Raw genomic sequence first — 27,608 nt, forward strand, 5'->3', positions numbered from 1 at the left:
TCCCATAAATGAAGCAAGCCTCGATACGCGCTTCGCGGAAACGCCCCCTCCATTACTCGACACACGCTCCGAAGCCTCGATACAGAACGTCCCATCACTAAATACATGCATAGTTTTTTATTGTTCAGAAATGAACAGTCCAAATGGCTTGAGACTAATAAGCTTTTGGCTGGCTAACTTAAATGCAAACTGTTTTATTTAATTTAATTTAATTTTTAATTTATTTATTTTTTTTTAGAAAAGTTGAAATGCTGCGCAAAATTTAATAAAAATGCTATGACTTTACAGTATTAGAAAATAAAAGAAAATAATTTAACCCCAATATTTCATTTACATAAAACAACATATGAAATGATGAATTTTAATTTTCTTATGCACAAGTCACTAAGTTTGGAATAAAACTTTCCGGTGTAATTTTCTTTTTATGAATTTCGTCATCTGTGGTTCATAATAATTCCAAATTTCAAGAATCTGAAAAATATCACATTAGGCTTTCTTCTGATGATTTTCTGAAATTTTCTATAGGGTTATTTTCGGGGCTTTGAGCGGACCATTCACAGACTTTATTGTACCCTGCTACATCGATTTCAAAACTAGTTTGGATGTGTGTTTGGAATAACTTTCCTGCTGGATAAAGCCGTTGCATCTCAGTTTTAACTGTTAAGCTTTTGATTTTAGATGAAGTTGAGGAATTTGGAGGAAGTCAATTCCTCCAAATCTTTCTATACTAGAGGATGATGCCCATGTGAGCAGCTGCACATTTTAAGCAAGGCAAGTTTATTTGTACAGCACAATTCAACAACAAGGTGATTCAAAGTGCTTTACAGAGACATTAGAAACAAAAACAAATAAAAAGCATGATTTAAAATTGATTAAAACAAGCAAACAAACAAACTAATTAACAAACAAACAAAACAGTATATAAAATCAAAACAGATAAAATCAGAACAATAGATAAAATCAGTAGTTAAATGCAAGTTTTGAAATTTAAGCTTAACAGTGTGGATTTGGTGCTTTATTCAAATGCAGCTGAGAATAGGTGAGTCTTCAACCTGGATTTAAATAAACTGAGTGTTTCAGCTGATCTGAGGCTTTCTGGGAGTTTGTTCCAGATATAAGGAGCATAAAAGCTGAATGCAGCTGCTCCGTGTCTGGTTCTGACTCTGGGAACTGATAAAAGACCGGATCCAGATGACCTGAGGGATCTGGAAGGTTCATACTGGGTCAGGAGGTCACTGATGTATTTTGGTCCTAAACCATTCAGAGCTTTATAGACCAGCATCAGAACTTTAAAGTCTATCCTCTGACGGACAGGCAGCCAGTGTAAAGACCTCAGAGCTGGACTGATGTGGTCCACTTTTTTGGTCTTAGTGAGGACTCGAGCAGCAGAGTTCTGAATGAGCTGTAGTTGTCTGACTGATTTTTTAGGTAGACCTGTAAAGATGCTGTTACAGTAATCAAGCCTACTAAAGATGAATGCATGGACTAGTTTTTCCAGGTCCTGTTGAGACATCAGATCTTTTATCCTTGAAATATTCTTGAGGTGATAGAAAGCTGACTTTGTTATTGTCTTAATGTGTTTTTCTAAGTTTAGGTCTGCATCCATCACTACACCCAAATTTCTCGCCTGGTTGGTGGTTTTTAGGTGTATAGATTGAAGTTCTCTGGTGACCTGTAATCGTTTTTCTTTGGCGCCAAAGACTATTACCTCAGTTTTGTTTTTGTTTAGCTGGAGAAAATTGTGGCACAGCCAGTCATTAATTTCCTCAATGCATTTACCAAGAGCCTGTACAGGGCCTCGGTCTCCTGGTGACATTGTGATATATATTTGTGTGTCATCTGCATAGCTGTGGTAGTTTATTTTGTTGTTCTTTATAATCTGTGCCAGTGGGAGCATGTAAATGTTAAACAGAAGGGGTCCCAAGATGGAACCTTGGGGAACTCCACATGTGATACTTGTCTGCTCGGATGTGAAGTTACCTATTGATACAAAGTATTTCCTGTTTTCTAAGTATGTTTTGAACCAGTTTAGTACAGTTCCTGAAAGACCTGTCCAGTTCTCCAGTCGTTTCAGTAATATGTTGTGGTCAACTGTATCAAATGCTGCACTGAGATCCAAGTTTAGTCAAGCTTTAGATGCTGATTTTGAAGCAGGGACTTCTTTCTTGATTTGCACAGTCTCAGCCCACTGCCACATAAAACTTCAATGTGGGCAGAGACTGTGAAGGTAATTATGTCGCAATATGTGAGAGCTTGTAGAATTAAAACATGTTCTTTTAAAAGAGAAGACGTTTTCTTCTGACAACCCTTCCAGACAACTCACACTGATTTTAGTCTTTTTGTAGCTGTACTGTCGTGAACTTTAAAATTTCACACCCTAACTCTGGTGCCTGTGGAGTCTGAGATATAGGTTTTGGGTGTTTTGCAGTTTCTCTTGAGCATTGCCTGGTCTGATCTTGAGGTGAATTTGGCATGTCGTTTGTGAGAAGATTGTGGCATTGTGTTAACAGATACCTAAATGCTCCAGAGGTAGTCACCCTTGCTGATGATCAGTTAATTAATTTCATTAGTAGCACCTGGCTGCTACTTAACCTCTTAATTCCTGTGGAAACAGTAAGGGTGTACTTAGTTTTTTGTTTTTTTGTAGAATTTAACAGAGTCCTGTGAAATCAAATGACCCCTATGAGCAAGCGCTTTGGTGACAGTGGGAAGGAAAAACTCCCTTTTAACAGGAAGAAGCCTCCAGTAGAACCAGGCTCGGGGAGGGTGGGCATCTGCCGTGACCTGTTGGGCATTATAAAAGAAATACATCAAAGGAGGCCCTAACCACAGAAGTCAAAACAAACACTGAGGAGGTGTATACATACGAAGTTGAGAAATTTGTGTTTGTTTGATTATTTCTGTGCTGTGAGAATGCTTCTTGACAGTAAATGTTATTCCATTTGAAACCCTGTTTATTTACATGGTGCCTGTTTTCTAAAGAAAATGAAGTTGTGGGTCCCAAATTTCTTTACTTTTTGCTATTAAGTTCACTAATGCCAGTTTGACTGTAAACAGACCCCCTCCTCCACATTGTGGGTTCTGCTGGAGAAACAGCCAGACTTTTCAGTGATCTCACAGACACTTTCTTCTCTGTTGTGACAGGGTCAGAGGGCACAGGCAATGGCAGTGATGAAGAAGGGTCCAAAGTGAGTGCAGGCGGTTCAGAAAGTGATTCAGATAATGCTGCTTCAGCAGATGATGGCATAGATGAGGAGGAGACCAAAGACCTGGCTGCTGAGGAGAACTTGACTGAGGATGAGGAGAAGAGCAAACGGCAGCAATCGTCAGACAGTTCCACCAAAGACACTCCCACTGTCATCGCACCCAAAGGCAGACGCAAGACCAAGAAAATTTCAGAGCCTGCTGAAGCTGCTGAAACTGGATCTTCCTTAGTGTCTGCATCCAACAATGTAAATGCTGAAGAGTCTCAAGCTGAGCCCAAGAAATGGAATTTCCGCAGGAACCGCCCACTTCTGGACTTTACCACCATGGAAGACCTGAACGAGATGGACGACTATGATAGTGAAGATGATAATGACTGGAGACCCACAGCAGGAAAGAAGAAAGGCAAAGCAAACTCTCAGAAAGGAGGCACAGATGAAGAGGGTGGTGAAAGTGCTAGTGATGACGATGACAACGATGACGATGATGACGACGACGATGATGATGATGACGAAGATGGCGACGGCGATGATGATGATGATGATGACAAGGAAGATGGTGAGGACAACATTAATAGTAGCAGTGATAGTGACAAAGAAGCGAAGAAGTCCAAAAAGAAGACGAAGAGCAGCAGTGCTTTTGATGAAGAACTGACCAATGATAGCATGTCCCAGGGAAAGGGCAGCGAGGTGAGTACAAGATCAGACACGTTTCAAAAAGCAGTTCAAACCAAATAAACATTGTTAATAATAATAACTAATAAAATGTTTTTGATGAACACCATTGTTGAATGGCCACCCTTAATTACAGGATGAACACTCCCTTCTCTGTTGGTGGAACAATGCGTTATGTCAACCAATCAAAAAATTATATTGTAACATGTGGCATTTGATTGCTTAGGAAGAGGGGGAAGTTTTGCACGTGTGTAGTGTTGTGTAGTAGTGTAGTTATTGGCTTTGTTTTGTGTGTCAAAACAATGACTCCACTACTGAATGTCACAGATGGTAGCCAAAAAGCCACCAAAGGTAGATGTAATGATGCAATGTCAACGCTGTCTCCGGGTCTAAAACAGGAGGAGTGACACCATCTGTTGTCAGGCCCGTGATGTGCTACCCTGTCTTGGTGTGGACAGAAACTATTTTTTTGAGTGGCAAAAATCATTTGTGTGGCATCATTTTGTGGCACCTGTTTTGTAAATAGTTTTAAATGGTTGTGGAAAAAAACCAAACAACAACCCAAAAAAAACCTAAAGCATGGCAGCATTTCTAGGTAAATATTATGTATAACTTTATTGTTTGCAAAATTTGTGCTTAAGTTTTAAAAATTTACAATTTATATGTCAAGTTAGGAAAATAATTTGTGTTGTGGTTTTTATTAGTCTAAAATCGAACTACTCAGATTTTACGATTGGTTTTGTTTTTATGTGAGTTTAGGTCAATTGTGTTCATACAGTTTGTCAAAATAAAGAAAATAACTGTAAATTCAGACATGGTTGTGCTGAAAAGCATAATACCCGTGTTTAAAGGTGAAATAAAAAGATAAAGTCAAAAATGGCCAACTACACCCGGAGCTCAGAGGATTAATGTGGAGATGGAGCCCACCTACACACACACCACAAAGAGCAAAGAGGCAGAGTCATTATGAAACGCTGAGCTCAGGTTGAGTGAAGGAAAACACAGTTCTAGCATCCAAAACATTCCTTTACTGGGTAAAAAAAAAACAAACCCAAAAAGAGTGGGAGGCGTTGAACAAAACACCCGATCAACAAACTCTGACATGAGGAAAAAGCGAACAAATCATTAAAAATATTGGCCTATCAACACAATTTAAAACTATTGCAACATCTTGTTTTTAGCAACACAAAAGCTTTGCATCAAAGTACAGTGCAAACTAGGATGCTGATACTGTATGCTGGCCTCTTTTCATTGCAGTCACATGCAGACAAACATGTACAAAAGCTCATAACCATGAACACACCAAATCTCAGAGTAGAGCCGCTGCTCCTCCACATCGAAAGGAGCCAGCTGAGGTGGTTCGGGCATCTGACAAGGATTCCTCCTGGGTGCCTCCTGGGTGAGGTGTTCCGGGCATGTCCCACTGGGAGGAGGCCCTGGGGCAGACCCAGGACATGCTGGAGAGATATTATATCTCTCGGCTGGCCTGGAAAAGCCTTGGTGTTCCCCCAGATAAGCTGGAGGAGGTGGCTGGGGAGAGGGAGGTCTGGGCTTCTCTGCTTAGGCTGCTGCCCCCGAAACCCGGCCCCGGATAAAACAGAAGAAGATGGATGGATGGAGGTTGAACTCTTGTTAATAACAACATGTAATTTTTATTGTTCATTTATTAAAATTCCTTTTACATTCAATTCAATTTTATTTATACAGCCCTAAATCACAATAATAGTCACCTCAAGGCGCTTTATATTGTAAGGTAGACCTTACAATAATACAGAGAAAAACCCAACAATCATATGACCCCCTATGAGCAAGCACTTTAGTGACAGCAGGAAGGAAAAACTCCCTTTTAACAGGAAGAATCCTCCGGCAGAACCTTCCTGAGCCTTAGAGAAGGAAGGCAGGATAAAGACATGCTGTAGAGGAGAGCCAGAGATTAATAACAAGTGTGCTTTAATGAAGAGAGGTCTATTAACACATATTGAGTGAGAAAGGTGACTGAAAAAGAAAATACTAAATGCATCATGGGAATCTGTTTTCTTCTTCTCTTATATGCTGGTTTAGTGTTTTATCTATTAAGAATAGAAACTCTTTTCAGGAGTGTTGTTAACGCCTGCTCCAAAATCAGAGATAATCTAAAATAAAATAACTATTTTTTAATATCTGTAATATCTAAGAGCTTAATACCATAAGTTTGTTTTAGCTTATTTGCAGCTGAACTAAATTTAAGGCAGCTGGCTTTTACATTGGCACCTTTGCTTTGTGCTCCATAATACCAAAGTATAACACGAGTCATAGAATGCCTGCAATCCAATGAGAGGTTTTGATGTCATCATACTAAATTCAAGAGAATCAACTTCAACCGTTTCCATGAATGTCAGTCATTGGGTTTGTGACTCTGACTCTGCTCCCTGATTCCCCAGGGTGCTTTGCTGGATCGGTCCCAGACCTGGAGCACACAACACATTCTCATCTGCTGCGTTTGTCTGGGAGACAACAGCGAGGATGCAGATGAAATAATTCAGTGTGACAACTGTGGGGTGACCGTCCATGAAGGTAAGGTAGAGTTATTTCAGTATAGTGGGCATGTGCATGCATGTATGTAGGACGGTGGTGTGGTGGTTAGCACTGCTGCCTCACAGCAAGAAGTTCAAATTCACCATCTGACCAAGGTCTTTCTGTTTGGAATTTGCATGTTCTCTTTGTGTTTGCATGGGTTCTGTCCAGGTACTCCGGTTTCCTCCTACAATCCAAAGACATGCAGTTAGTGGGGTTAGGTTAATTGGTAAGCTAGGTAGCTATATACTCTTTAAATACTCTTTAGCGTCACCAGGTATAATCGTAGTAGTAAAAAATAATAATGTTAATGAGCTATGAAAGACTTCCTGTAGCAGTTTTTAGGGCAGAAGAGATGAATAAGGCAGTTGGTGGATAGAGAGATGAATGCTTTCTCTATTAGCCTTCTTCCACTACTACAGACTCGCCTCTGTTTTAGTTGTTTTCCATAACAGTCAAGTATAGGGATGGGTATCGTTTAGGTTTTATCCAATACCGGTGCCAAACCGGTACTTTTGAAACGGTGCCGATGCTCGAACCGATGCTTAAAAAATGGAGAACACAAACTTTGTCCAAAAACCTCTTATGTTTTTATTTTTAGAAGTCTCCTTTTTTTTCTGCAAAATGATAACCAAGTTAGCCTTTTCTGTTGATACAACATACCTCCTTTGGTTGGAACCGGTGCTTAAACAATGGCAAACACAAATTCTGTCCAAAAACCTCTCATGTTTAGCTGTTTTTTTTTTTTTGTTTTTTTTTTTCTGTAAAAAGATAACAATGTTAGCCTTTTCTGCAGCTGTAGGGCATATATGGTATCACTCTATCGAACAAGAAGAAAGCCGCATGTAACTATGACGGTGTTTGCTAGTTCACCATACATGCATTAATTTAATAACGTGGTTAGCCTACTCAACGTAAATTACAAACGAACAACATTAAGCTACTCACGCAGAGAAGAACGGCTGCTGCTGCCATCATCATCCTCATCATTTCTGCTACACTGGCAGGGCTAGGGGCCAGGACTCTCCTCTTTGGGTTCTTGGTGGGATGTTGCTAACTCCGGGTCCGATAACAGGCGCCACACCCTCAGTAGATGTGCTCGGTGTGAGGTCTTGCAGCAAGCTATCAAATACGGTGCATTTCTCGGCTTTTAAAAAAGCGCTATGCGTCGCCAGGTGTTTTATCAGATTCAAGGTGTTACCTCCTTTGCACAGCATCAGCTTAAAGCACTTGTTGCAGGCTGCTGAGTTTGCATCTTTTGGTGTGAAGTACAGCCAGACTTTTAACCGCTTCGCCTTGGGCATTTTTAATCTGTAGCTCTGCTCTAAAAGAACGTACGTACCTGGGCCCGCCTACTATCCTTGGAAAGGTAAAATAATTGGCTAGAATCCAAAGTGTATGACATCTCAGAAAAAAAAAAGCACAGAAATAAAGCACCGAAATGTGCGCTGCTGGCACCGGATACCGGTACCCATCCCTAGTCAAGTACCACCTAATGTGCGCAAAGCCAGTATAGCAACGCAGGCCGGAGTAGATACTTGATTATCCATATACGCTCATCGGCTACTTCATAAGTTACACCTTACTAGTACCAAATTTAGAACTTGTTTGGCTTTCAGAATGTAGAATGTATATTCTTTTCTTTTCTTTCTTTTTTTTCTTTCTTTTAGAAAAAGAAAATTTGTATCAAAAATATTTTAAATAAAAGTTCATTTTCAAAAAACCAGTATGAGATTGAGACTAAGGCTTTGAAGTCTTCCTGGCAGTCTGCTGTGACCTCTAGCATCAGCAAGACATTTTCACCCAGAGAGCTTCTGATCAGTGGATATTTTCTCTTTTTAGGAACATGCTCTGTAAACCAAAGAGATGGTTGTAAGAAAATCCCAGTATTTCAGCTGTTTTACTCAGACCAACACCTCTGGGACCAGCAACCATTCAAAGTAAACTTAAATAACCATTCTTCCCAATTAACATCAGTATGTCCCATTGCTAGGTTTGCTTAGTCTACCAGCATATTGTCAATAGCAAGGATGAACTTCCAAGGGTCTTGTGCTCACCTCAGTGTTGTGAAGCCCAACAGTAGGCTGTAATGGAGTAAACTGATATATAACCACTTGACTTTAATACCATTTAACCATATTCTGTTCAGTGAATGTCAACCTACAAAGAAAGAAGACTGCTGCTCCTACATAATTCTGCTTCATTTAAATAATTTTTGGTCATCAGGCCTATTGAGTCAAGGTCTTTCTGATCACAAACGTTTCCATTACAAAATCCTGTTTTTACCCATTCTTCCTGTGCCAAAATGATGACTGTATTTAGATAAGAAAAGTCTGGTTTTAGTCGGCCTGTCAACACAATTTAAAAAAAACAGGTATCTAGTTTGAAGTCTACACTTTCACTACACATTGAAATGGGGAGATTGCAAGGGCGCAATGCTGCAATATCATGTTTAATAGGTCATTTGATACCGATGCTACTCTGATGAGTATGCGAGTTAAAGCCCTTGTTATAGGAAGCAAATGCTTGTCTCCTCTGCTGCTTTGCTTTGTATACACAGTCATAATAAAAAGGAAGTACATCTTCTGTTCAGTTCAGTTTTGCATGGCAGGATATACCAGGTGTTAAAATGAGGTAAATACAATCTGAGATAAGCAACGGTACATGGGATATTACATCATGTCAATGTTTATAAAAAAAAAAACATAAGCCAATCAGTGCCAAAATAGGTGAGCAGTGCATGATAAACTAAGTACTCCCTGTGATTCAGTAGCTTGTAGGACCACCTTTAGCAGCAACAATTTGACATAATTGTTTCCTGTATGACTTAAACACTTTCTCGCATTGTTATGGAGGAATCATAGTAAATCAAGTAAATGTATTACTGAAGGTGCTACTGACATGGTAAATGGACTGATTCTTATATAGTGTTTTTTACTCTCCTGGAGCACTCAAAGCACTTTAATGATATGACATTCTCACCAAATGTTGGTAACAACCCATGCAATCCACACATGCAAAGAAATCAATACACAAAGTCCATAAATGATGTGTAATAATGAGAAATGACACAGGGACAAACCTTTAGAAATGTAGTTAGTTCGACAACTGGGGATGTGTTCAATACTGATTTGCTTTTTACTGTAATGGTTATTTGAGAAATAGCAGTGTAGGGATGTATTTATTTATGTAAATACGATCTGGTAACATTTAAAAAACCCTATTCAGGCATCTATCTGCTCTTTGATCTTGTATCGTTGTTGTATTATTGAATCTTGAACTGTAACAAAGGACAAGGAGGGAGTAAACTTCTGTCCAGCTTCTTCAGCTGAGTGAGTGCAACCGCTTGGAAGCAAAATCAATGACTTAGTGAGTCATCTCTTTTGAATTGGAGTTCTCGGAGAAATACACAATTAAGGGTGGCCATGCATACACTCTCATTCAATTATTTCCCCTCTTGTTGTGCTTTAAAGGAAGATTTAAAGGGAGCAAGCAGAGCTCATTTTAAGATAAACGTGTAGTTATAAAGCTTTCAATGGTGCTATAAAGCATTTTTTTTACTTCTCTAAGTTGGTTTGTTAGTCTTGGGCACTCACATGTACACAGGTTATTTGATCCATTATCCTGGCAATGACATGCCTGCTGGATTTAAAAAGTGCAACTTTTGTTGTCAGGACAGTCACTCAAATGGGCTGAATTAACCCTTAACCTTGAAACACCAAAAACCTTTGAGGTAAAAGCAAGACCTGTTCTACCATCTTGGACAGTCACACTCTTTAACAACACAAACACAGAGTAGTGAAGGATAAGAAAAGTGCTGATCGCCAATTCTCCATAGGCATAGGCAGACACAAGATATTAAGAGCTGGTCTTAAATTTATCTTGTTCATATTCCTGGTTGATATTTTCCTTCTCTGGGACATGTTTAATCTCCAAAAAAGGACACAGAAGGGAAGCTTAAGTGGTTTGCAATAGAGGTTGATAAAGAAGAGGACATGGCAGCCCTTGCAGCCAGTTCTTATCGTCATCTGGAAGGACAGATATGGTGTTCATCTTTCCAGACTGTTAAAATATTGAACTTAATTGTAGAAAGAAGTTGGGCGTTTCAAATACTTGTGATTGCTTGCAGTCACACAATTTCTGATTCCAAAATACTGTTTATCTCATTTGAAAAGTCTTTTCCTAAATATTGTTTATTTTTATGGCTCTAATAAAGATGTTGTATCATTTCTTCACAAAGTCTAATCTTCGCATCTGTTGCATTAACAATCTGCTAAGCTCAGAACTCAAAATGGTGATGACTGTTGCTGTACTGAACCCCATAATAGATCGATCTGCCGTTTCTCCTAATAACATGGTGTCACTGTACGTTTAAAACAGTACATGGAAGTGTGTGGTCTTTGCGATAATTGAAGGTTGCACCATCCAGATCATCAAGAATAAGTCTTAGGTTGGGCTTAGACTTGGGGAGAAGCAACCTGTCTCTGAGTAGACTCCTTTGATTATTTATGACCACATGCGGAGGATGTTCAGGAAGTTATAAAAAAAATACATACATTTCACAATACATGTGAAAACGAGTTTATATTTTATTCTGTAACCTTGTACACTTTCTTTTGATGTATTTTGTGTTTGTGGAACATAAACAAAGCATTTTTTTCATAAAATGTCAATATAGTTGAGCAGTTCTCTCGGTGGTTCAGTCAACTCTACCTTTTTTTTTTCCTGCAAAGTCCATTTCTGACAGGGATAATCTTCCTTCAGGGATTATGAAGCTATCTTGTAGTCATCACTTTTTGTCAGCTTAGCTCATATTAGCCAGTAACCCATGGCTAAACGGTCTGAGCTTTGTATCTCAGTTCAAAAGGAACACCAAAGATTTGTGGCACGGTTCAACTATACATCATTTAAACCAGCACGGTGGTTGTTCACAAACCCCAGTTTCAGAGCTCAATAAGTAAAGACGAACTGCCTAGATGATCCTTTTTTTAAGCCTCCTGCCCTTGGTACATCTTGTGGGGGCAAAATTGAGGTAGAATACATAATATTGGTGCTAAGGGGTAACAATAGATTGTGAAAACAGATTGTCCTATTCTTTAAAAAGGAAAAGCTGCAGTTGTGCCTTAATTGCACGAGTGAGTTGATTCCACGGAAAAACCAGAGGCCTGTTTTAAAATTTCAGACTAGAGCCCCAGCAGCCTCTGAAGAGCAGATTTCAGAATTAGTGATTCACCATGGCACACAGCAAATGGTCTCTCAATCAGAAAAGGACGCGCGCCCACCAAACAGTGTAGAGCTGAATAAACAACTCTGTCTACCCCAGTATTTGCTTTTTATGGGCTGTCTGACTCCCCAGTGTGGCATGCAGAACACTAAGTTTTTGATTTTTGAGTCTTTCCCATTGCTCAAAAAGCCCAAAGGCTGCTTGACTGAATTAGGAGCTGGAGTGTTATCTCCCTGACAGAGGGAGAGTGCTGATTGCTGTTCTCATTGGTAGTAAAGCGCACGTATGCCTGGTGTAATAGCAGCCATAGAAACCACATCAGCCAAGTAATTGTTTAGGCAGCCTCAGAAAATTAAGAGGACAATATTAAAATGTGTTTGCTTGGCTTCATCCAGCTTCTAAGTTTTTTCTCCTGCAATGTTAGTTTGCTGGGTGATTTTAATATACATCCAGACACTGTCACTAATACTCTTATGAGAGATTATTCATCATCTGTTAATAGCGTTGGCCTGCAACAATTTATTGATTTTCAGTCTCACTCTAAGGGCCGTATTCTTGATATTATGTGATGTATGCAGTGTTACTCCTCAGAACCGTATAGCATCTAATCTTTCCATATCTGGCCACAAGCTGGTATCTTTTGATGTCCATTTAATATTATCTAAGTCAAACTCTTTTCGCTCTATCATATCGCAATATTAAAAACATTGACATAACTGCCTTCTCCTGTAGAACTGACAGACAATTTATCTACTCCTGATAAACTGGTGTCTTACTACAATAATGGACTACACAGTCTACTCAGTACTTTCCATTGAAAACTTGGACTGTCTATTTCATTCACTCTGCTCCTTGGTTTACTCTGGATTTATGCAAACTTAAAACTAAAGATTGCTTGGAATGGCTTTGCACAAAGACTGGTCTTGCTGTCCATATGCATCGTCAACACGTGGAATTATAAGGATGCTCTGTCTGCAGTCAAATATGAATATTATGCAGTACTAATGAGGTCTGGTGAAGGAAATACAAGGACTCTCTACATTAAATCACCTGACAATTTTCCACCTCAGGTTTACTGCACTGAGCATTAGAACATTTTTATAGCCTTTTTCAGTACTAAGGTTAGTAACATCTGTCAGCAGCTGGCTCTAGATAATTCCACATATGGCACACTGTATGATTTTAAAGAAATCTAAACCTTCTACGTGTTGCCTTGACCCACCTCTGACTGGCAACATCCTGTTTATCCTCTCTCTCTCTCCTTTAATAACTGAGGTTATTCACTCTTCCCTGATCCCTGGGTTTTTTCCTCTACCTCTTAAAACAGCTGAGATAAATCTAACACTTCAGAAACCCGGTGAACCTCAATAAGTACAGTTCAATTGCAAATTTACCTTTTCTTTCAAAAGTTCTTGAAAAAAATGTTGTTGTACACCTTAATAACAGTCATTCGTTTGAACAATTTCAGTCTGGTGTTCTGCCACTTCACACTACAGATGAAGTCCAGGACAAAATCACAAATGATCCACTAATGGCAACTGACTTTGGGCTGTTAGCCATGCTTTCTCTATGATCTGAGCTCTGCCTTTGATACAGTGTCTCATGATATTCTTTTAAAGAGATCAGAATCGGTTGACATCATTGGCACTTGCCTGATTTTAAACCATATCTCTCAGGTTGTAATTGGCAAGTACAGTTAAAAAAAAAAAAAAAATCAGATTACAAGCTTGCCTGTTGTCAGTAATGTTCCCCAGGCCCTAAAATCAGAACTGTTGCTAAATATCTACTGTCAGTTTGATTTATTTTTAATTTTTTAAGAGAGCGAAAACCTTTGCCATTGATGAATTCTTCCCCTTGCCACGCAGGATAAAATCCTTTTTGAGGAGCGTGGAACTCCTTAGATAGTTCCCTTCCAGTATGTAGTGAGCACCATATTGGATAGTAAATATTCAATTCAATTTGTGGTCCATAGTGGGTTGCAAAAAGAAGGCTAAATCCTCTGGGTTTCTTGCTGTGAAATCTACTGTGTGATGCAGGGTCTTCTAATCTTCTGCACACTTCGACAAAACCCTGAGGAAGTAACGACTAATCATTATCTGCAAAGGGTCTTATAGTCCCCTTCTTCTCTCTGCCTTTCCAGTACGACATGGCTATCACCTGATGTTGGCATCCAATTACTCGATGTAACTCCAATCATTTGATTTTGAGTCACACCTTGTTGTTCTCTTGTTGCGCTCTCTCTCCTTATCTCTGTATCAAAAGTTACTTCATTACTGTCGTCACACTTAGTTAGCATAGTTCACTTCAGTTTACATAATTTCAATGTGTTTTGTTTTTTTTGTTTTTTTAATTTCGATTATACCCTATATGCAGTTCCCTGCATTAGCAGGCTAAGATCTACCATTGACATTTTTATAACAAAGGAGATCTTTTAGCTGCTGTCCACTTATACAAATGTGCACGGGAGGTGAATGTGTGAGGATTGGAGGAGTATAGATGAAGTGGACATGAGAGCATACAACAGAATAAAGCAACTTGTGGCATGTTGGATGACAACATTGGAAGTTCCCAGGAAGCAGGAGCACCTTTTGCATCTTCTTCTCATTTTGTTGGTTGTGGGTAGCTCTGGGTTGTTTCCCCTGATTGTGCCAACCAGAGCCAGTTATCATCTGAGGTAGGGCTGTGCGATATGACAAAAATCTCATATCCCAGTATAAGACATTAATCGTCCTGACAACGATATAAATCACAAAAATGTAATATTTTTCTGTAAATTCTGTGAATCTCGGGCAACTTGACTTGCGTGAAGTTTTTCCAGCTGGTGTAACCAATGCATGAAACTATACATTTTTAGTCATAAGTTGTGACGGCCACCATTTTCTTTCAAAGTTTGAGTCTAAGCACCCGATGGCTCTTTTTTCTCATCTGTAAACTCTCTGCATACTCTTTCACGTGATTCAGTTTATTTTGAAAAGTCTCAACAGGATCTTGAGCTTTATTGTGAAAGGTTTACATGGAAAACAAACAAGCGGACAGCAGAGCCAAGTGATGGTTTTACCGTCATCGTTGCTAACGATAACATGTAAAAACAGGCGCTTGTCCGTCAGTAGTGTGGTTATTTTAAATATAAGAGAAAGAGAGAACTTTAAGAAATTAATATAGCCACTACAGTGACCATCAAAACGATGAAAAAATATTGCTGTAAACTGTTTATTTTACGACACCACAAAACAAACGATAGTGTAATAGGAAACAATAGACGTTTTTATATCGTCATTCAATATATATCATTATATGGAACAGCCCTAATCTGAGGAGCTGCTCTGCCAAAGTGAAGCAAGTAAAGACATTGTCAGTGTGTCCTTGGAGCTCCTCTGTTAGTTGGCATGTGAACCCGTTTCCCTTTTTTACATTGTTTACATTTGTGTCTTAATAAAGGCAAAAGGCATAGAGATATGTCACATGGGCAGTGTTTGGTGTAAGGTGTTTTAGAGTTATACATTACTTTAATCAAAGGAGCTTGTTCTGTAATGCAGTAGTGTACTGCACTTGCTCCACTTGCGCTGACTTCAGCTCATTGCAGAGGAGGAAAATAGCCAAGCTAGCTTTTGAGGACATTACTTTTATTTTTTGCTGTGGGAAGCGTCAGGAATGTGACGGTAAAGTGCATACTGAGCCTGTCATTTAAAAAAAAAAAAAAAAAAAAATCAGAATTGAATCTACAAGGATGTGCAAAAACAGAATGCTAACATAAAGGAAATAGATAATCTCAGTATGATGTGAAAACTGACTGTATGCAAAGCCCAGCCAGGGACTGATTTTTCATCAGGAAACAAAAGCAGTGATTAGCAGTCACGTTGTAACCTTAATTTCTGCTTGTGGTAATTTCCACAGTAGAATCACTGAAGTGATAGCTGTGAGCTGCTATTTGGACTAGTCCACAGTTTCACCTTTGCTGTCTTTGTGTTGGTTCTCTCAAAGAAACATATTTTGTGCCCTGATTAGGTTAGGAATTTGTGCTAGAGTAAATGTGTAGCCTAAATGCTAATGATGTGTCAGTGGATCTCAGACCATGTTACAGAGTAATGCAAAATTATCTTTTTTTTTTTTCTTTTTTTTTTTTACTCCTAACCTCTAACCTCTATGGCACAGCTTCGCATCTACCACATGTGTTGCACGCTGTGGCTCACAGGAGCAGTTTTCATTTGAATGGGATGACTGTTCAGTAAGGTTAATACTGGTCTTTGCTTCCAGGGTGTTACGGTGTGGACGGCGAGAGTGACTCGATTATGAGCTCGGCCTCTGAGAATTCAACAGAGCCTTGGTTCTGTGATGCCTGCAAGAATGGAGTGACTCCCAGCTGTGAGCTATGCCCAAACCAGGATGGCATCTTCAAAGAGACGGATGCTGGGAGGTGGGATACAGTGGCACAATGACCTGGTGGTCAGTTGCCATTTAGAAGATACAGCAAGTGGAACATGTTCAGAAACAAATAACAGCTAATGATCTGTGCTATTCAAAATGCTGCAGGGATCCAAAGACTGTCTGAACTGTGTTATATATTCAGTGCTGAGGAGAAAAGCAGGTTTGATTAAGAAGGAAAATAGAACTGTTGGAGGAATGGAGGGAGGAGAAAAGAGAGGAAGAAAAAGAGTGAGAGAAAAGACTGTGTTATGTGAAGCGTGGCGACTTCAGCCACGTTATCGCTGATAGTGCTCCTCAGCCAGGCTGCACACGAATTTACTACTTCAGTAGAGCATGAAAAACACAGCAAATTAAACTGTGAAGCGGTTGCTTGCTAGAGATGGATATCTTTATATTGGACTTTGGATTCTCTTGCCTAAAGTCCACATTTGAAACTGTCTCACACCAAACTGTAGCATGAGTCTGGGCCTACATAAATCTATGAGTCAATTTCTTTTTGAGTATCTGAGAAACTAGTTTCATGATATTAAGTGTCTTATTGTCTACACAAATTCTCTACATTAAATGCAAAAATAAACCATAGCCATGATTTATCAGTTCACAGCTTTTTGTGAAATCAGCATCCAGGAGTCGAAATGTTTAAAATGCTACTTGATTCTGAGCCATTTCCAATTCTGGATTTTTCTACCATTCTTTGTACCATTTGTTCACCAATTTTGCTTTTATTCTTTGATGTTTTCAGGTGGGTGCATGTGGTTTGTGCCCTTTATGTTCCTGGAGTGGCATTTGGAGACATTGATAAGTTGCGACCAGTAACACTCACAGAGATGAATTATTCAAAATATGGGGCCAAGGCAAGTTCTCTTTTTGCTCACTGATGAAGATGAATTTCAATGTAAATAGTGTTTATCGGCCATGAGGCCAATCCGTGCAAAGACTGGGGTCGTACCATTAGTGAAAGGAGGAGGGGGGCAGGCGTTCGGAAGACAGCAAGTGTAGTGGTACAGGCAGTTACACGGCGAGACCTGCAAGCCAGATTTAAACGCAAGCTTGTCGGGGGAAAAATGAAGAAATGGGCGAAAATATAAAATGAGCAGCATCTGGCTGCATTTCAATGATATTAGTGAATTTCTAAAATTAGGAGGTGGCTAAAGTGAAGCCCAATTTTATTTTCATTGAGGAAAAAAAAGAAAAACTGGACAGTCTTTGTAATGAGCTGCCAGAACTTTTTCTGTAATCTTGCATCATGCTGACGAATTTTTTTGTCACAGCATCTTTTTCTTTATGATGTAGAAAAAGTTAAATTTGTAACTTCTTTACATTGACAGAAAGGAGAGTTTCACTGGTCCCGCCCACTTATGATCAGAGAGGGCTGAGTTTGACGCCCATAAACTAGAAGCTGTATTCAGACATTTTTCTCGCAGCAAAACTGATTAAACACCGGAGATGCTCTACTTACAGTAATCATTATGATCAGTAATGGGGCACAATTTAAAAGTGGCACGTTCCACCCCTAAAGTTGCTGAAGTTACCTGTTGAGAAGGCACTTAGTGAGGGCAAAGTTCCAAGGAACAAGTTTGAGAAATTCGGCTTTAGAGCTTTTCAGCTAAAGTTTCGTCAGTCTGAACTGATGTATAAGCGAGGTAATTGTGCTAAATACAAGTGTTAAGGTGAGGCTGATTTATCATGTAAAACCTGAAAGCAGCTTAAGTAGAAATTCACATGGAAGCGTCAGAATTTCAGTAGATAATCCAAAATATCTGTCAAAATGAAAACCGGTTAACAGTGAAACAGTTGCATACTGGCATTTTTGAAAAATGAAAAAATGTTATGTGTTATTTTTGTTATGAGCAGGAGTGCAGTTTCTGTGAGGATGCCCGTTTTGCCAGGACTGGTGTGTGTATCAGCTGTGATGCAGGAATGTGTCGATCCTACTTCCACGTCACCTGTGCACAGAGGGAGGGGCTTCTGTCTGAGGCTGCAGCGGAGGAGGTAGGGCGACCTTGTTGGCAGCTTAACGAAACCAGCATTATTAGTGAACGTTCTTCCCTCAGAGAAATGAAGAGTCCATGAATATGCAGATATTTTCCATTTAAATACTTGGGTGGTTGATTGGTAACAGTTGATTCTTGATATGTCATTTACACCGTACAAATACGTTTATTAATTTAGCTTCAGTGGTTGTCATGTCAGAAGTGTTAAAAGGATGTTTTAAATTCAATAATACATTAGTCTGCTCAGCAAAGAATTATGACTTTTTGTGTAATGACTATTGGCTGTGCAGCTCTTAAAACAAACCAACAAACAAAAAACTAGGAAGTGAACTTGATGCTATAAATTTGTCAGCTCAATAACAGTCACCTGTTAAACAAAGTGGTGTTAGCTGTTGAAACTGTAAGCAGCATATGTGTAGTGACTGGCAGAACAAAAAACAACTGTTTGGTCTTGGGTTTGCACAACCTATGCCTGTTGCTGCAAAAACTATCATAACTAAACCAAAATGTCACTAAAAAGTGAAAAAATAAAATAAAGTTTCCTTGATTCCTGGAGGTCTCTAAACTGAACCTCTTGCCCTGTGTTTGAACCATCCATCTGGGGCTGCAACGATTCAGCCTTCGATGCTTCGTTTAACACACGGCTCTGCAGCGTGCAGATGTGTTAAACTATGTAAACGCAAGTGCTTCACCCACATTTGCGAAATCTGCAATACAAACATATTTAGGAGCAGTGCATGAATAAAAAGTTTGACAACATTAAGCCCGCACAGCCTGCAGTTTTCTTTTGTTTTGTTTTTTTAAACAAAAACATTAATAACACAACAGCAGCAGTGATGATGACTCTGGCAGTTTAACATGGAGCTGGAGTCTGTTTACACGCAGCAAAGAGGAGGAGCCATTACAGAGATGTGAGCTCAGGTTGAATGAAAGAAAAATGTGTTTCCAGCATCCTCCCTGTGATCACCATTTAAACCTTTACTGGGACAAAAGTGAGCAGGAGTCCTTGATCAAAGCACCTGATTAACGAACGCTGATGTGAAGAAAAGCAAATTTTGAATTTTGAATTCATTTATTTATTTAAAAGGGAGGGCAGCATGGTGGCACGGTGGTTAGCACTGTTGCCGCACAGCAAGAAGGTCCTGAGTTCAATTCCACCATCAGGCCGGGGTCTTTCTGTGTGGAGTTTGCATGTTCTCCCCGTGTTTGCGTGGGTTCTCTCCGGGTACTCCGGCTTCCTCCCACCGTCCAAAGACATGCAGCTTGTGGGGATAGGTTAATTGATTAATCCAAATTGCCACTAGGTGTGAATGTGCGAGTGAGTGTGAATGGTTGTCTGTCCCTGTGTGTTAGCCCTGCGACAGACTGGCGACCTGTCCAGGGTGTACCCCGCCTCTCGCCCTATGACAGCTGGGATAGGCTCCAGCGCCCCCCGCGACCCTGAAAAGGATAAGCGGAAGCGAATGGATGGATGGATATTTAAAAGGGACAGTGCAGTTAAACATAGTTCAAGTGCAAGACATGAGACTGATGTACCGCACATAGGTTTATAGCTACTGCTAATTTTCAACAATTGTCCCTTGTTGGGCTAACAATCTAAATAAATACATATTACAATAAAACATACATTTTCATAAAACCAAATTACATCATAAATACAATTACAATTGAGAGACAATTTAAAATAAAATTAAAATCATCAGATAAAATGACTACAACTTTGGTTCCCCTTTAACCACACTTTAGATCCTTTACATTGAAGGTTAATGTCTGTAATGTTGTAGCTGCTCCATCCACCGCTGTTTGTTTTACACAGAGAAAAATCTACAGTAAGCCTCCAGAAGTTTATTTATTAAAATATGCAGATGAACTGTTAACTTGGTCTGAGACCGTGTTTAAATTATACAGCTTGCTGACCGTCCTATTTTACACAAAGATACCTTCCAACAGTTTTTCAGATTGAAAGTGAAATAATATAATATATTATGTTTAAATAAATAAGATTAATGTTTAAAAGTAAAAATACAAGTTTTCTTCACAAGTCCATGAAAATGGTTGGACACTGAATTAATACTAATATCATGTCTACTTTAAGTCATAACTTCTTGTTTTTAGCAGCACAAAGATTTTGCATCATATGCTCATACTCACTTTTCTTCATTGGAGACGCCACATACTCCTCATACTCATACTTTAAATACTTACAAACACAAACTCACTCATTCACGTGGACACGCAGATCCACATGCAAAAAAAATAATCCACATGAACACACACTGTCTACTTCATCTAGTAGATAAAACGCTGTCAGAACCCCTATTAATGCCTTCCAAAAAGAAAGAGTAAAGGTAAAAGTTGTGGCATAGTTATGGCATAGTCTAAATTGCATATATATGCAATTTAAACTATGCCATAATAAACGATAATATATCTTCTTTTTTTTGACTTTGCCTGTACTTGAGATTATTTATATATTAGTCATGTATACAGTAGGGATGGGAATTGATCAGAACTTGGCGACTAAGGATTTCGTAGTTTTTGCAGTTGAACTTTAGAACATTACAATTTCTCAAATAGAAACCAATGAGCAGTTTATTCTGAAATACCTGTGATTTTTGTGAATGCTTATTATTGCTCATTTCTTGTTCAATTAATCCATGGAATAATTGAAAGATTACTCGATTACTAAAGAAATCGATACCTGCAGCCCCACATCCATGACGATCTTGTACCCTTGAGGACTTTTCTGCTCTTACCACAGTGCCACCAATTTTATTTATTTATTTTTTTACCACACTTGGTACCTTTATGAAAAAAACCCAAATAATTTATCTTATGAATATTACTATAATAATACCAATAGACCAATTTTAACCAATACATGAAGTGAGAGAAGCGGTAAAATCAAGCCGAGAAAGAATCTACTAATTTTATTTTATTTTTCCTCACCTCCTTTACACAGCTTCTGTCAATAAAGCATCTACCACTTGGAGAAATCAAACTAGCGAGTGACAGATTTGATTGATAACGACTATTAATGAAGTTCTTTTGGAATATTGTCACTGCAGTCCACCAAGCAAAACAAATAAAATTCATATAACACAAGTATTTGGAAAAATGCCTGTTCACTGCAGCAGCCTAATCCAGTTAATCAGCTACAAATCCTCCACTACAACAGACTGCACACAGATGACTGTAGGAAGTCAGCAGCTGCAAAGCACTGCTTCTGCCTCAGCTGGATTTTTCACTTTAGTGAGTGGCAGGTTCTGAAAGTTCAACGTGGTAAAAGCTTTACAGGCTATTAATACCTGTTTTCCCACCAGTTATCTTAACTGTTAATTCCCATGAGTGCTCTTTATTTCCTCAGGATATCGCGGACCCATTTTTTGCATACTGCAAACAGCATGCAGACCGCTTTGACAGAAAGTGGAAAAGGAAGAATTACCTGGCCTTACAGTCTTATTGTAAAGTCTCTCTGCAGGAGAGAGAGAGACAGCTTACTCCCGAAGCTCAGGTAAGGATTGTTTGACCCATCCCATCTATACTAAAAACATGCACTATGTTTAGTCTAAATGACAAAGGACAGTTTGGATGGGTGAGATAAATTGTGTATTTTCGAAATAATATTTTACCCTAAAACAAGTTTAAGAAATGCTACAGTTTTCCTGTAACTGTTAATAAACCTGCACACAAAAGGAATAGGTTTGGGACAGAGGGAGGCGATCCCCACACAGCAGCATCACGTTGAGCTGACACGGATAGTTTAGCACCTGACTCCAAGAAAATGTAGAAATCACTCTGCTCATTGCTATTGCCCTTACTTTTCAGTTCTTTGGTCTGTACTTTGAGGTGGCCCTTGATCGAACTTATATTAGATCACAGTTTTGTATTTGTTGTAGGTGGTCTAAATGTGACTGCATGGTTATATCAGATTGACAGGCACACTAAAAGTCCCAGTTAACAAAATTTAGGCACTATAAGCAAGTGTGAGGGACAGCATGTGAAATTTTCATTGTCCCCAAATGTAAATACAATTGCACATATACAGTGCTTAGCATGAGGAGCACAAACTCCCAGGCATAGTCATAAAGAACTGTCTTTAACCAGAACACTGAGCAAGCAGAGCACTGCATGTATGTCACATCCACACTGTAAGAAGCACCCTGTGTTAGCACTTTCGTAGTCTCTTTCCTCCTTCAAGATGACTGTGCAAATGGGCAAAAAACGATGGGCTGAACTGGTTTCCACAATTCAGTGTTTCCTAACAGCGTGTTGTGTGAAATTCTTTTGAAAGTAGATGCTACTTATATATACTAAAAGTAGAACAGAGCACAATATATCCTGTTTCTAATAGCAAAGTGGTTGTATGTGTCCCACCTGCAGGCCCGAATCACTACTCGCTTGCAGCAGTACAGGGCAAAAGCTGAGCTGTCCAGAAACACTCGTCCTCAGGCATGGGTACCCCGGGAAAAACTGCCAAGACCTCTGACCTCTAGTGCCTCAGCTATCAGAAAGTTGATGAGGAAGGCTGAACTGATGGGCATCAGCACTGACATTTTCCCTGTGGACACATCTGATACCAGTGCCAGCATGGATGGACGCAGGAAACACAAGCAGCCTGCTCTCACAGCAGACTTTGTCAACTACTACTTGGGTGAGGAAACTGTGTCATCTCTGCTCTACGCTGTTCTGTTGCTTTGTGTCAAGTGTTAATTATTATGCTGCTATTTCACTTTACCAGCTAAAGTAGGTGGGTCTCTGAGAACAGTGAGAAAATGTTTCGCAGCAATTCTTTTAGAAGCTCCTTGTTTGTTGTGAGTGAAATTGATACTAAAGAAGAAAACACTGAGATTAGAAAACTGCAAAGCACTGCAGTGCAGTTTAGGAGAAATTTGAAAGTTTCTTGATGTCATGAGCAGAAAGGTGTGCCGTTTGCGTGTATTCACTATACCTGCATGAGTTTACTCGAGTTACTCAGATGTTCTCCAAAAGTCCTAAGACATGCATATTAAGTTAGATAGTGACTGTGTGTCTGCAGTGCATGGATTTAACACTGTTACAGTGGCTTGCAAAAAGTATTCAGCCCCCTTGAACTTTTCCACATTTTGTCACATTACAGCCACAAACATGAATCAATTTTATTGGAATTCCAGGTGAAAGACCAACACAAAGTGGTGCACACGTGAGAAGTTGAATGAAAATCAAACATGATTCCAAACATTTTTTGCAAATAAATAACTGCAAAGTGGGGTGTGCGTAATTATTCAGCCCCCTGAGTCAATACTTTGTAGAACCAGCTTTAGCTGCAATTCCAGCTGCCAGTCTTTTAGGGTCTGTCTCTACCAGCGTTGCACATCTACAGACTGAAATTCTTCTTTGTAGAACAGCTCCAGCTCAGTCAGATTAGATGGACAGCGTTTGTGAACAGCAGTTTTCAGATCTTGCCACAGATTCTCGATTGGATTTAGATCTGGACTTCGACTGGGCCATTCTAACACATGGATGTGTTTTGTTTTAAACCATTTCATTGTTGCCCTGGCCCCTGGCTCAAAAGACTTGAGACTGGGGCGGAGGTTCACCTTCCAGCAGGACAACGACCCTTATGTTTAGGGTCGTTGTCCTGCTGGAAGGTGAACCTCCGCCCCAGTCTCAAGTCTTTTCCAGAAGAGGTTTTCTTCCACGATTGCCCTGTATGTGGCTCCATCCATCTTCCCATCAACTCTGACCAGCTTCCCTGTCCCTGCTGAAGAGAAGCACCCCCAGAGCATGATGCTGCCACCACCATATTTGACAGTGGGGATGGTGTGTTCAGAGTGATGTGCAGTGTTAGTTTTCTGCCACACATAGCGTTTTGCATTTTGGCCAAGAAGTTCCATTTTGGTCTCATCTGAGCAGAGCCGCTTCTTCCACATGTTTGCTGTGTCCCCCACATGGCTTGTGGCAAACTGCAAACGGGACTTCTTATGGTTTTCTGTTAACAATGGCTTTCTTCTTGCCACTCTTCCATAAAGGCCAACTTTGTGCAGTGCACGACTAATAGTTGTCCTATGGACAGATTCCCCCACCTGAGCTGTAGATCTCTGCAGCTCGTCCAGAGTCACCATGGGCCTCTGGGCTGCATTTCTGATCAGCACTCTCCTCGTTCGGCCTGTGAGTTTAGGTGGACGGCCTTGTCTTGGTAGGTTTACAGTTGTGCCATACTCCTTCCATTTCTGAATGATGGCTTGAACAGTGCTCCGTGGGATGTTCAAGGCTTGGGAAATCTTTGTGTAGCCTAAGCCTGCTTTAAATTTCTCAATAACTTTATCCCTGACCTGTCTGGTGTGTTCTTTGGACTTCATGGTGTTGTTGCTCCCAATGTTCTCTTAGACAACCTCTGAGGCCGTCACAGAGCAGCTGACATTAGATTACACACAGGTGCACTCTGTTTAGTCATTAGCACTCATCAGGCAATGTCTATGGGCAACTGACTGCACTCAGACCAAAGCGGGCTGAATAATTACGCACACCCCACTTTGCAGTTATTTATTTGTAAAAAATGTTTGGAATCATGTCTGATTTTCGTTCCACTTCTCACGTGTACACCACTTTGTGTTGGTCTTTCACGTGGAATTCCAATAAAATTGATTCATGTTTGTGGCTGTAATGTGACAAAATGTGGTAAAGTTCAAGGGGGCCGAATACTTTTGCAAGCCACTGTATGTATCGTTAAATGTGGTAGCGATGGTGTTATTGCTTTTATGTAGTCAGCCTACATTGAAAAAGCAGCAGTTGTACTAGATTTATATTTTCCTTCTCCACCATTCTTCCGTTATCCTTTAGAACCTAATGTAGCATCATTTGCCAACATTGCCTCTTCTGCTCCTTTAACTTCATTAATCACTTTTTGTATCCCCCTTTTCTTCCTTTTTAAAAAAAAAAAAAACTACTCAGAGCGGAACATGAGAATGATCCAGATCCAGGATAACATTTCAGAGCAGAAAAACCTTAAAGATAAGCTGGAGAATGAACAAGAAAAACTACACGTCGAGTATAACAAGGTGAGTGACACAGTTCAAACACAATTGCTATATTTAAAAATTAGTTTTAATTATACGCTAGTTTCAAAAAGAAATCCTTTAGTGCAAAAACAACAGAAAAGTTTTACTGCTACTTTTATCTGCAGCAGTGACCTGATATACGTGCCCATGTCTTAATGTTGCTTGCAGCATATTTGACAGACAGTAAGGTCTGTTTTAGACAATGAACTGTTCATTTTCTTTTCCGTACTAATATGTCTTCTCATCATTCTGGTACAAGTTAATGTTCTTAGTTATTTCCAGGCAAACTGTAATCTGTACTTCTGTTTTTGAGTGCCATCAGTAGTGTGCAACTTCTTGCAAAATCTCAATTACAGACTGAATTATGGGATAGATGGATGAAGTTTATTGGTCACACAAGGAAATTATGAAATCTATAAATATATACAGATTGATCATATTGAATATTGAACTTGTCCTAAATGACGCTAAATGCTTTAGCATCTCTTTGGACCTCATTTTAAGATTCCAGTAACCAACTGCCAAACACAAGTTTAACATTTTGAACAATCTTCCGTTCTTTTGTCTGTCGTTGCATAATGACAGAACAGGTTGAGGTTAACTAACCAGTTACTTTTGAGCTTCTGAAATTGAGGGACTTTGCATAAAAAAGGCTGTGATTCGTTAACACTTAATGTAGTACTGTAGTAAAATGTCGAATTTCTATACTCCACTCACATGTTGACTGATTGTAAAATCCTCAGTGGAAGTTTGAATCTGGGATGGATACACCGATGTACATGGAATGATGGTGGAGTGATTTGATCTGATTTCAAGTTTAGAAAGAACAAAGCTTTAGTCAACAGCTGACATTGCTGTTCATATTGACAGCTCACATGGGCCCATTTCATTAATATATGCAGGTTTTCTCATGGAGAAAGTGATGTTGTTGTGGTAGCAAAAAACTGAATATACTGAATAGTGTCCAAGCAACACACCAAAAAAGGTACATCTTTCCAAAAGGTTTGCTTGAAGGAAACATTAAAATGAATGTGGTGAAAAAAATGTAGTGATATTATCAAAGCAGGTGGTTAAGCGTTTTCAGTCTTCTTTCTTTTTTTTTAACCCCTCAGCTGTAAAAACTGTACTGAAAATCTCATTGAATTTCAGTGACCTTCACCTCAAGGTCAGATGTCGTTTCTGAAAATCTTGTGAGTGTGATATTGCAGGAAGGAATTCACCTAGGATTCACATTCGTGCTATTTTAGCGCATCTACTAAAAATCTCAGTCGAGTTTAAATCAAGGTCAGAGATTATCTGACGTTTTCTAAAAATAAATCTTGTGAATACGATAACTCAAGAATTAAGGCACCCAGCGTATTTATGCCGACTACTAGGAGGCTGAGGGGAGTCAACAGTGGATACCAGTATTTGTAAACTTGAACTTCAGTTGTACAAATCTTTCAACACATTTTAAACCATTTTAATGGATTTTAAAGCTTTGTTGTGCCATGAGAGAAGGTTGAATTTAGGAGTTCTCTGTGTGCAGCCTTCATGTTTCTCTTCAGACATATGACCTCTGCAGTAAGCCTGCCACTCCGTCTGTCAGCATGAGGAAGGGAATACAATGGCAAAGTAGAAGTCAGAGTTAATGTTGCATTCAGTCTTCTGCCATGCATGTTAAGCGTTATTAATGGAGTGTGTATTGCTAATTGCACTGCCTGAGTTGCTGTCAGATGGCTTGGGCTTTGGAGAAAATACCATTACAAGTTAAGCTTTGACTAATGGACACTAGTGGAGAACAGTACAGTGTTAACCTGGACAAAGGGGTTACCAGTTGCAAATCATATGCAGTGATAGTATGAAACAGTTTCAGTTGTTTATATTTGAGTGCAAAATTGATGTTCACGTGCCACAGAACGTTAGCATGGCCGTTGTGCACATATCACAAAAGGTCTGGCTAACAGCTCTTCAGGAAACACCTCCTTGGGGAAGAAATTCAATTGTATGCTTGTCAAACTGTTATCGTTCACTTTTTACATAATGGGAACATGTGAGCTACTGGACTTCTTTAAGTTTTGTGAAGACATTTTACTTTTCATTCAAGAGACCTCTTCAGTTCCTAGGTATTTAAACCATAGAGGGGGTTGTCTCTTAAGAACATTGCTTAGCATGGTGTGTTAAGCTCCTGGCCAAACTTGTAAATGGCCTGGATAACATGAAAGGATGCACAGGACAACTCTTTCTTGCCCTTTTACTCCCAGTCACATGTATGGCAGTACCTAATTAGTTTCTAGGAGTCTGTGAAGGTTCTCAGTCATCCAGGTCATCGTAGTCAAAGGAGCTTGCAAAGAAAAGTGTGCGAATCATTCGCATGATAAGGTGGGGCCAGGTTTCACAATGAACTCACACGAAACCCTGGCTGATTGGGACCCACACCCAGTTTCACACCTTGGCTCAGGCGATTAGAGGATCATCAGGGGGTCCTTTTGTCCCTCTGTGGGGGGAAACTCCC

At 39.6% G+C, this 27,608-nt stretch overlaps 1 protein-coding gene across 4 annotated transcripts in view; it reads left to right on the plus strand.

Annotated features, from left to right (window-relative positions):
- The window catches only part of phf14 (PHD finger protein 14), a 145,655-nt gene that overhangs the window by 2,713 nt on the left and 115,334 nt on the right, over positions 1-27,608 (plus strand). For all 4 annotated transcript variants that reach the window (XM_080862212.1, XM_080862214.1, XM_080862213.1 and 1 more), the window contains exons 3-10: positions 3,145-3,893; positions 6,299-6,431; positions 15,910-16,069; positions 16,823-16,934; positions 17,935-18,072; positions 21,442-21,588; positions 22,458-22,728; positions 25,008-25,114. In XM_080862212.1, coding sequence (XP_080718338.1) covers positions 3,145-3,893; positions 6,299-6,431; positions 15,910-16,069; positions 16,823-16,934; positions 17,935-18,072; positions 21,442-21,588; positions 22,458-22,728; positions 25,008-25,114 — 1,817 coding nt within the window. The remainder of the gene's footprint in view (positions 1-3,144; positions 3,894-6,298; positions 6,432-15,909; positions 16,070-16,822; positions 16,935-17,934; positions 18,073-21,441; positions 21,589-22,457; positions 22,729-25,007; positions 25,115-27,608) is intronic.

This window comes from Rhamphochromis sp. 'chilingali', assembly GCF_963969265.1.
Source record: "Rhamphochromis sp. 'chilingali' genome assembly, chromosome: 17".
Classification (NCBI taxonomy): domain Eukaryota; kingdom Metazoa; phylum Chordata; class Actinopteri; order Cichliformes; family Cichlidae; genus Rhamphochromis; species Rhamphochromis sp. 'chilingali'.